The sequence below is a fragment of the Pimephales promelas genome, chromosome 17 (assembly GCF_988280905.1).
Source record: "Pimephales promelas chromosome 17, fPimPro1.hap1.1, whole genome shotgun sequence".
Classification (NCBI taxonomy): Eukaryota; Metazoa; Chordata; class Actinopteri; order Cypriniformes; family Leuciscidae; genus Pimephales; species Pimephales promelas.
The window spans coordinates 32,372,732-32,384,487 of NC_142785.1; the positions used below are offsets into that span (position 1 = coordinate 32,372,732).

Below are 11,756 nucleotides of genomic sequence, written 5' to 3' on the forward strand. Positions count from 1 at the left end.
ACTTTAATATTCTGTGTATTCAGTTGCTATTATCCGTGAAATGTACTAGATCATATAGTAATTTGGATAATCATATTTTTGTGTGAATTGCATGCTACCACAGTCATGTAAAGTTAAATCTAAACTAGTTTGATACTGTTCAGTTGTTTATGTTCTGTAGTATAATGCAGATATTTAAGCTAAATAATTTGTGTTATCTGTAAACTGTTTATACTAGCAAATGTATACTGTATTTTGTTTTCTGTTCATTGTAGACCACACATACCTATGAGAAAATCCTGTAATACTTCATACATGCAGAAATAATCCGAATAAAACCCTTCTGCTGGGACACACTCTCTCTTGCTCCAGTTTCTCTAACCGGAAACTCCCACCACCATTTCTACTAGTGCTTAACCGAACCCTCTGAGCGTCCCATACGCTCGTACACAATTCATGATATGCATGTTAGATATAAAGAATAATGAATATACCTGCACAATATACAGGAGCTGGGATTGAAAGAGTTGGTCTGGTAAATTTGTAGACATAATAATTTCCAGGACAAGCTTTGACTTGGATTGGGTCGGATCTGTAGCGACTGCACTGATAATCACGGGAGCCGTAAACTTCACGAGTAACAACTCCATCTTCTAGCCGAGGATGAGAGTCACCAAGATACAGAGAAATATAACCTCCACATGACATATAATTAAAACACCCCTCAGGCATCTGAGCACTTGATCCATCAATGAAGAGTCGATACCAGCCGTCCCATTCTACACGAGTGTCATCATGATCAATTATGAGTCCATAACTAGACCAGTAATTGAGTGTGCTTCTCCAGTGGTTGTCAAGTGTGTTGTAGTTATTACACGGGTCATAATCTGTTAGAGTGAGAGATGATGAGACCAAAACAAATGAGTTATATCTCAATGAGGAACTTCACAAGCGCAAATCTGAACCAGTCAAACACTGTAATAATGAGATTCATAAACCATTCATACACAATGCAACTGTGTAATAGTGAAAATGTTTATGCACCAAAAAATCAATTTAAACTGTAATGCAAATCTTTAATTGAAAAGAAATATATGATCTTTAATAACACTCAAATATTAATATTATTTACAACTTACTCAAGTTGATGGTGGATCCAGTGAATATATCTGGACTCACAGTGGAAACCGCCTGTGAAATAGTGCTGACATCTAAAAAGAGGGAAATTCATGTCATGACAGAAATCATTTTAAAAGGTTTAAAATACTGAAATAAATGAGAAAATCACAGTACCTGTGCAGTATCCTGAACACTCAAATTGTGGATTCACAAGTTCATAGACATAGTAATTGCCTGGACACGCTTTCACTCTGATGGGTTTTGTCTTGTGTTCACAGCAGCTTCCCCAAGAAGTCCCTCCACAGACCTTCCTGATCACCACTCCATCCTCTATCTGAGGGTGAGGATCACTGAGCCACAGGTTGATGTATGTGTTACAGCTGTATGAACTACAGGTCTCTGACATCCGGATGTCCATTCCATAGTAGAAAAGCCGGTACCAGCCATTCCAGGAGAAACGTTCATCACAAATGTAATTTCCACGTTCATTGTTGGCTCTCCAGGGACGATCCAGAGACTCATAGTTGTAGCAGGGATCACTGCTGATGCTTTGGAAAGCAACTGTCATGGAGTTTGCAAAAGTACTGTTAAAATGTATTATACATTAAAATGTATTATTTTAACAGTACTTTTGCAAACTCAGTTTTATACCATAAGACCAGTTATGATGGTTAATTACATAATTTCGAGCAATTATATTCTAACCAGTGGTGTACTGTCTGTCAGGCTAAAGTGGGGCAAGTCTGTCTGACAGAACCCTGTAGAACGGGACAGAGCAACACCTGAGGAGGGGCTACATATGACAAGAGGACTGTGGAGTAATATCACAATGTTTTCATATACATTTTTAGTTTAAATATTAACTATTGAACAAATTGCCTAAAGTGTGATTTGAGGAATTGTGTAACAAAGATATCTAGATGCTATTTATCTGTTACATAACCTACTAGCCTATATAGAATAGATAATGAACAGCACACCACTGATTCTTACTAATTACAATTAATTACTAAAAATCAGCTGCCCGCTAGGCTCTGTTACAGTTACACCTCTAGTCTAGTTTCGTGTCACTGCACGTTCTTTTGGCGCTTGCACTTGAGCATAGAAGGCTGCGTTATCTGCTTGAGTGTAAACGAAAGCTGTGCCTGTATCCACTGTTGTCACGGAGCTAAAGGCAATGGATTCCGTTAAAATGGTCAGGTTTTGGTAAAGAGTGGGGAACATCGTGCAGAGGTCCTGGAGAGATACAGATCCAGACGTTCCGAACGTTCTTCGAGAGACTCATTGATTCCCAGTCCAGGTGGCTGGGTGGCGAGCCAACCGTGTTTGACAACGAATCAAATCGCTTTAGATAAACTGTCCGGATCATCCTCTTCATCTTCTTTGTGGTAGGACAAGCACTAACTCAACCTAAAAATAAAGGGCCCCAACGTTGAAACTGCATTCTTGTCTACAAAGGCAAGGTGAACCGAGGACAAACTGAGCTCAAAAGTACTGAAAAAGAGGGTTTTGTTTTGTTTATGTGCGCACTTTATTAGTTTGTTATTTTTCATAAATGTGTTTTTTGTATGTATGTTCTACCCTGTGAGTTTAATACAGGTTATCTAAACTGTCATTCTGGTGTGGTATTCTTTTATTTGATGTTCAAGTCTCAGGCTCTTAAAAATCTAGCATCTGCTGATTCTGGTCCACATCGTATTCATAATAACCTCTGTGCTATTTTAGACTATTAAACCTATGTACATTATTTCTACTATCTAGTAATAAGGGTTACATATGCTAAAGCTAAATTACTTAATAGTTGGAGCATTTACACTTTATACTTACAAAAATCCTAAAGATAAGATTGAATATTGTACCTGCACAGTACATAGGCCCTGGAGCTGATGTGATGGGTTTGACAAATTCATAGACGTAATAATCTCCTGGACAGGCTTTGACTCGGATGGATGAGGAATTGTAGGCGCCACACTGATTGGGATACCCCCACCAATACCACCAATACTGTGAATTAGCTCCCAAGACTTGACGGGTCACCACTCCATCCTCAAGTGTTGGATGAGAACCGCTGATATACAGTCCAGTTTGACCTCCACATCCCACATAACTCACACACCACTCAGACATCTGGGCACTTTCTCCATTCAGATACAGCCGATACCAGCCGCTCCATTCAACAAGAGTGTCGTCATAACCAGAGTACTGATATGAGCTTTGCCGTATGTCTCTCCAGGATTCATCAAGAGTGTTATAATCATAGCATGGATCAGTTGTTGGTTCTGAGAGGAAAAGAAAAAGAGACTCATTCACAACGGTGACAAACAGATATTGGGATGGTGAAATGAGATTAAATTAAAGGAGTCATATTATGGTTCTAAAAATAACATTATTTTGTGTATTTGGTTTAATGTAATGTATTTACATAGTTTTAGGTGTAAAAAAGTAATTATTTTACACATACTGTATATTATATGCCCCACCGACCTTTTTAAAAAGCATTGATTTTTACAAAGCTCATTGTTCTGAAAAGCGCGGTGTGCTCTGATTGGCCAGCGATCCAGTGCATTGTGATTGGCCCAAAAAACTTAAGCGAGTGACGGAAATGTCATGCCCCTTACCATATCTGGAACATCAGCGCCCACACCAATGATGAAAATGCAGATGACCAAACTGATCGATCAACTATACAAGCGACTGGACCAGATCGTATCAGATTGGCAAAGTTTTATTTCATTGGAGACATATTTACTGATTATAATGATGACTAATCTGTCTTTGTATGAGTCACGACAGCTTTAGCCCTTCGGTTGCCCTAGGCGAAATTAAGTTTTGAAAATGCTAAGTAGTTATTAAACTAAACAAAAATGCTCTTATAGTCACTCCAAAACTTCAACAAACAAAGGATCAACTGTAGTAAATTGTTCATACAAATGCTACAAAACGTTCAAGGGTGCTCAGCTTGATTTAAAAAACACATTTTAGCGCTAGATCTCTTATTTAATGCAAAAATTGCACACTATGCCAGACTATATACACTATGTAAGGTCGTGAGTGCAGAAACCAGTCTATGGCAGAGGCGCTCTGTCTGTGTGAGTGGTATTTACAATTACGACAGTAACGTTAAATACAAGTACTCCACGGCGACTCTAGGGGTCACTGTTTTTTGGAGAGAGAAAAAAAACGTAATTCCTGCATAGTGTGCCTTTAATTCAACATGAACTAATGATAATTAAAAGTCTGAACTAATTATGAACCAATGAAGAGCTATCCTTAACACCGATTGGAGTCATTATGGATTCACCCATGAATAATGGCATGAAAAACTGCATGTTTGATAATTATTTAAAGTTTCCAAAAAGAACAACCAAACTGGGAACACACCCGGGGAACGTTTGTGTTAGTAAATGTGAAGCCTATTTAGTAAAATAATGATAAAGATAAAACTTTATTTGAGGGGGGCCAATCATTATGAATTCACTGTTGATTTAGTAAATCCAGCTCATGATTTGTCATGAACTTCAACTCACTATAGTAGGCTACACATGAGTATTATACCATGAAGATAATATGATGCCATAAAGAAGATTGCAGGCGTAAATTAAATTTTCATGCACAAGATAATATTTATAAAGGTGTAAATCGCCTTTCAAGTGTAAAAACAGTAGAGGCAGGAACTACAAAACAAATTAATCGCGTAAAATTAAACTTTGTGGAAAAAATAAACTGTTGCAAATGTCTAATTCACTTGTGTGCATGTGGCAAGAAAGTTCCTGAAATAACCCGATTTGTACAGTTGCGTCTTTCTTTTACCTGCACAGTTGCACTTCCAGTTTTGGCACCATTATCTCACTCATTGAGTTTTGAAAGAGCGAAGAGGAGGGCGGGTCCACCTTCATCATGTAGCCAATCAAATGAGCTTCTGGCTGACATTCGATTCACTATTATCTGATTGGCCCAATAAACACGCCATTCACCAGAACACAACTTCTTTTCTTCATTTAGCTCAGAAACGTTCTCGTTGCCGAAATGGTACTTTTAATGCACAGTTGCACACATAGGCTACATAATTATTCAAATTAAAACCATCACATGTGAACTGGCATCCAGGGAATTAAGGAATGTCAGTTTACAGGTTTTCATTTTAAAGAAATTTGAGGTTAGATATAATACAGTTTTATAAAATAGCCTACATGATATAATAGCCTACAACGTAACTGTTAACCAATGGTTATGAACGTTAAAGTTTTTACTGTTACAATTTTTGAACACTATGTGAATATCAATTTGCGCTACTACTTTTATTTCTATGTTTTTTAATGGAAAACAAAGGATAAAGTAAAGGATGAAGTAAATCAATGATTGTACCTGTTGTTTGTCCATTGATTATTTCACCTGTAAATACAGTACACAATATAAGTATAATTATCTACATATCTAACGCAAATCTTAGATATGTATATAATTAGATATTTAGCAATATATATATATATATATATATATATATATATATATATATATATATATATATTAGGGCTGTGCAAAAGTTAATTGCGATTAATCGCATCCAAAATAAAAGTCTGTGTTTACATAGTATATTTGTGTGTGCTGTATATAATTATTTTGTATATATAAATACACACACATGCAAGTATATGTTTAAGAAAATGTGTTATTCCTATAAAATATTTATATTTATATAATATAGATTATGTATTTATATATACAGTATATACAGAATTTAAACGCAAATAATTCTTAAATATATACATGCATGCAAAGGTATTTACATATACAAAATAATTATATACAGCACGCTCAAATATATTATGTAAAACAGACTTTTATTTTGGATGCGATTAATCGCAATTAACTTTTGCACAGCCCTAATATATATATATATATATATATATACACACACATCAAATTTATTGGATTATGTTACAAATGCAAAATAAAATGCAACTGTAACACATGGGTTTTACATGGCATATATAGGTTTTATATGGCATATTAATCCTAAATAAATATCTTCTAGCATAATAAATAACATTTTATTACCAGTCGTTATCTCCATGGTTGTAGTTTCCGTGGTTTGGATTGTGGTCGTCTCTGCTACAGTACTTACAACTGAAGAAAAAAAAAAGAATAGACTATTACATTAAAAAAAACAACTCTTACATTTACAGAGGACACATGTAAATATCTATGCACAGGAGAGATAAAACATATAAAACAAAGTCACAATTGTGAGATATAAAGATTGTCAGACATTTACAAAGTATTTATTTAATGCATTTGGATGAAAATGACATGATTGTGTTGCGAGGGATTTGTTTTGCTATAATGACTGTATATGTATATATGTATATACATATCTTCAAACTTCAAACAAAGTTGAAGTTGGGTTAAAATTTGAAATTACATTTTAACCCAACATTTGGGTTGCAGCATTATTTTTAGAGCGTGTGAAAATCAGTGCGTGTAATAAAGTGCTAAAACATGAGAAGGTTTTAAATCAATAGAAAAACTCTTTTATCATATGAATTATTTCTATTATACACATTTATTTCAACATTTTTATGAAAAACAAAGTGTGAATTGAAGATTGGATGAAGTGAAACAATGATTGAACCTGTTGTTTGTCCATTGGTTATTTCACCTGTTAAATACACAATATCATTAATGTGGGGGGAAAAAATCAGTTTTATTTTTTATTTAGACGGATTATAAAACACTCACCATTAATCATCAGCAGCGACACACACAGTGAGATCAGAAACCTCATTGTGTCAAACAGCACCTGTGCACACGCACACGCACACACACACACACACACACACACACACACGAAATGTGTGTCTTATATTTTGATGTATTTATTCTTTCTTTGTTGTGCACATTTGTAAAACAACCATAACATTCAAAGATAAGCAAATTTGACAAAATATAGAAAACAGCCGAACTTTACAAAATCATTTGGATCCATCCAAAGTTGAAGTAACTTTACCTGAGGTCAGATCTCAGATTGATGATGGTCTATGAGATTCTCTCTTCAGTAGTTTAACACAGTGATGCTGAACTGCAGATCTCACGATCTCATCAGTGTCTTATATACCTGTAGGTGGATCTTTACTGGAACTAGATGTCATTTCTCAACATTATCTTAAACCAGTTTTTTAATCTGACATTGAGATATTTGTTATATGCACTGAGTGTTTCCTTGTGCACACCTTCATTGAGAAATACATTCTTTCACTCTGTGCTTGAATAGATGTGAAGATGGAATGACGACGGGACAGTTTGATTTGTTTTTTTCTAAAAGCAAATGTACAAAAATAGAACCTTAAAACACACAGTGAGTGACCCAAAGGTCAATGGAAAGATTTATGTTAATTTAATGATGGTAAACAAGCAAAGCGGCATCGACAGAGAGTCAAGAAATGATGATGAGAAGAATTATTATTAATATTTCAGTAAAGTTCATTAAATCTATTCTGTTGTCAGTGTGGTCTTTAAACTTATGAACTGTGTATGGACTGACCAAGGTGTTTCATGAGGAAGCAATTTGACAACAATGCAGTGAATATTTTAGGTGCTCGTTAACCCGCAGACAAGAAAATTATGTATTTCAACTTCATAATTAAATACAAAAGCAGGAGAAAAACTGCAAAAGGTCCACTTTTTTAATCAATAGGCTGCCAGGCCGACTTGCATGTAATTAATTATTAGTTTAAATAATGGTCACATTAAAATCTTTAGAGTTCATCCCTAAGACATCTGGAGGGATGCAGACAGTGGTCAAGGTTTGTAAGAAATGCAAACTAATACAATCATAACAGAAATGCAAAAAAATACCAATCAAATGTTTTTTGCAACAAACACCTCAAAGCTAAACCCTAAAGTAAACTGTAATGCCTTTTAAAACAGCTGGGAGACGGCAGGCTCGTTTGCAGATCAGCATTAGACAAATGTGTCTCTAATATTTTGGGAATCGACAGTAAATGAAAGAACAATGAGAAACAGCAACAAATCCTAATCATGGAAATTTAGAAAGACAGCAGAGAATAGCCTACATAAAAAAGTCAAACAGACAAATGTTGGTACTTTCCAAAAGTGAGAACATTGTCATATATGTATATTTTAACAGTAATGTATTGATTGAATTGACAACATCAGACGTGCACATCCCATGGTTGATAATTTCATTTAAAGTGAAAAATCAGCTCTAGCCTTGGAAAGTTTAAGGAAGTGAACAACAACTCGACTCTTTAGGAATGTTCCACATTCCTCTCCTGCACATTGTAGAGACGGACAGACAGACAGACAGACAGACAGACAGACAGACAGATAGATAGATAGATAGATAGATAGATAGATAGATAGATAGATAGATAGATAGATAGATAGATAGATAGATAGATAGATAGATAGATAGATAGATAGATAGATAGATAGATAGATAGATAGATAGATAGATAGATAGATAGATAGATAGATAGATAGATAGATAGATAGATAGACAGACAGACAGACAGACAGACAGACAGACAGACAGACAGACAGACAGACAGACAGACAGACAGACAGACAGACAGACAGACAGACAGACAGATAAACAGATAGATGGACGGATGGACGGATGGATGGATGGACATAAAGTGAGAATCATCAACACTGTTACAGCATTTATGGCAAATCCAGGTTAGTATTAAATTGTGCATAATTATTAGTTATTAGTATTATAAATGTGCATACTAATATATTTTTTAACATGCTGAATAAATGAACATTGGTTAATGTATTATGAAGCATGAATTAATGAACAAATCCTGAATTTCATTCAGTCACGCGATGTCACAAGTTTTGAATCTGCAGTCTTCAGAGCTTTACAGTTCTTTGATCTTGGAGTCCATGTATTCATTGACTTCACTCTCAAACACAGGAAAGAAGGGTTTAGAGCTGAACTTCATTTATGGATGTGATATTTAGCAAGTAAAAATAAAAGATTAACAATGAAATACTTCCTTGTCTGTCTTAAGGTTGACCACACCAAAGAAAAGATCTTCAAAGCAAAATGAGAAGTCCGTAAAAGAAAAAGTTTTGGATAAAGGTCATCATCATTCCAGGACATCTGAGCAATGTTTTTCTATGTATGAACATTTCCAAAATAAATGGCAAATATCTTCATCTGACCTTTCACAGAAAGAGTTCAACGCTGGCCGAGCTTGGGCCTCTGGCTGCGAACGAATCAGAGTGACCCAGACCTGCGTTACGGCTCTGTAGCCGTGGTTACACTGTAAAAAAAAATATTTTCAAGATTTGTTATCAAAACATTTTTTTCTTTTGTCAAATCAACTTAAACAGTATATTTAGTTGAGATAACTTATTATTTTGAGTTTCTGATGATTAAATTAATCTCCTTCATTGTATTAACTCACTTTTTCCAGTTCAATCAACTTAAAATTTTAAGGCAACCAGGTTACTTACTTTTTTAAGTTAAACCAACAATATTTTTTTTTCAGTGACGGATTTCAGCGGACGACTAGTATCGGCGGGGTGTGATGATGGGAGCTGTCTCATCTCGACAGATGTGTCTAAATCCGGTTGTTTTAATGTGTTATTAGCAATCAAAAAATAGATTTGTATTTTACATTCTCCCTTCCCAAATTGGGAAGTGTTGCATTAAGCATTATGTGAACTTTACAACAAATCCAGGTCAGTATTAAATAGTGATTACTAATACATTTTTTGACAAGCTGAATAAATGAAAATTAATGTATTATGAAGCATGAATTAATGAGCAGGAGTGTATTTTAAATATTTTTTTATTTATTGCATTATTTATAAAGTTAACCAATTTTTATTCACACTTTTTTTAGGAAACCAACAGAATGGATTCCAGACGGTAAATGATGAAGTCACCAGAGTGCAGTTGTCAGTGGGTTTTCCCATTCATTTTTGCAAATGTAGTTGATCTGGATTCTCCAAATCTACTTACAGTACGTGACTGTCACTGCATTAACAGTCTTTTATTTTATTTTGCATTATCACACAATGGCAAATACTGTGTGGTAATTGCAGTTTCTGAACATTTTTTCAAATGGGCAAAATAATCATGTTAAAACCAATCAAAGAATTCAGTAGATAATGATTATGCGATTGATTATTATTACCGATAAAGACAATAAGACACTCCTCTATGAATGTACAGCACGGACATGAACATTGTTAGCTGATCGTATCTATTGTCTCTCAGTGAAGCTCAAACCTCATGTACAAAACAGACACACTGAAGAGGACGAATATTGTTCAATTATTCCCTCAACAAACTCTGATTGATTAACAACTAATTGAATTGAAATGGAGACAACTTTGACCCAAATGATCAGCTTTTGTGTCTCTAAGGTAAATGGATGTTAAGTCAAGTCACATTTACGTATATAGCGCTTTATACAATACAGAGTGTTTCAAAGCAGCTTTACAGAGATAACAAAATGCAACAAAGTTTGTTTCCAGAAGAAAGAAGCGTCACAGTCCGGCTTAAGTAAGTTCGGTGATGTTTCATTTAGTTGTAAAAGTTGTTAATTCAGTTTATTTATATATAGCCGCTCTGGAGAAAACCGTGATGTCATCGTCCAGCTCAGTTCAGTTCTCATATCAATGCAGGCAGATCAATAATATTGTTGAATATTAAATTAAATGTTATATTTAAAGATAAATATGAGCTATTAGATGAGTTTGATAAAGTAGAAAGTAATATAAAGCATGAACTGTTTCTATGTGTAACTATGTGGATGTGAAATGAGAAATAAACTAATGTAAATCTGACACATTTAAAAACCTGCTATACTGAATTTACCGGCTAAACTACAACATGACATACCAGGACAAAGAGTGTTTCACGTGTTCAGCATGTTAACCCTTAGAGACCAACTGGAATAATCAGAATAAACAGTTCATAGATTACTTTCTACTTCATCACATTTATCTAATAGCTCATATATTTATTATTTATCATAACACGTTTAAAAGGAATTTGCAATCTGAATCTCACAATATGGTCATTGACTACTGACGTACAGTATTGCTGATTGTTTATGATTAAATGTAGATATCTTCAGAGTATTTGATCTGTAATATTTTGTCAAATCTAAACAGGTTTAATAGAAACACTTTCACACAACATTCAACAATATGGTATTAACAAGAATAATAATAACTTTCAAAAATATAAGAACAGTTTTATGTGAATGTTGCATAAATGCAGCAGTGTGTCTCAGTGGTCAACAGTTATTAATGTTAATATTAATGTTGCTCTCACATGAATGGATCAATGGAGGACAGTGTCAGAGCAATGCTAAATCTGAACTTGCTCTCTGTCCTACAAGCTCTTTAATTTCACTTTCTCTTCACGTGCTATCACTGAGAACTAGAACAATACAAGAACATTTAGAAGAATTAAAAACATGTGTAATCTGAACACAGACTGAACTTCACCTCATCTTGCTTTATGAAAAGAACAATTCAACCAATGCTGCAACATTCTTCAAACAACTGAAAGTAAAATAGCAAAACTCTTCTCATGCATATCATCATCGCATCACGATGGAAAATAAGTCAAACAATTGCAAAGATAACGGTACAAAGACAATGTTATG

The 11,756-nt window shown here is 34.6% G+C and overlaps 1 protein-coding gene across 6 annotated transcripts in view; it reads right to left on the bottom strand.

Moving 5' to 3' along the window:
* LOC148971547 (uncharacterized) overlaps nt 1–7,274 on the bottom strand; it is a 33,851-nt gene extending 26,577 nt beyond the window's left edge. Inside the window, exons 1-9 of one of the 6 annotated variants that reach the window (XM_089122396.1) lie at nt 7,106–7,273; nt 6,838–6,898; nt 6,731–6,757; nt 6,157–6,225; nt 5,468–5,490; nt 2,958–3,378; nt 1,273–1,659; nt 1,119–1,190; nt 474–866 (exon numbers count right to left, since the gene is read on the bottom strand). In XM_089122396.1, the coding sequence (XP_088978522.1) occupies nt 474–866; nt 1,119–1,190; nt 1,273–1,659; nt 2,958–3,378; nt 5,468–5,490; nt 6,157–6,225; nt 6,731–6,757; nt 6,838–6,883 (1,438 nt within the window). In that variant the 5' untranslated portion in view covers nt 6,884–6,898; nt 7,106–7,273. Of the gene's footprint in view, nt 1–473; nt 867–1,118; nt 1,191–1,272; nt 1,660–2,957; nt 3,379–5,463; nt 5,491–6,156; nt 6,226–6,730; nt 6,758–6,837; nt 6,899–7,105 lie in introns of all 6 variants that reach the window. The other 5 variants (XM_089122395.1, XM_089122400.1, XM_089122397.1 and 2 more) reach the window with 5 other exon arrangements.
* Nucleotides 7,275–11,756: the final 4,482 nt, after the last annotated feature.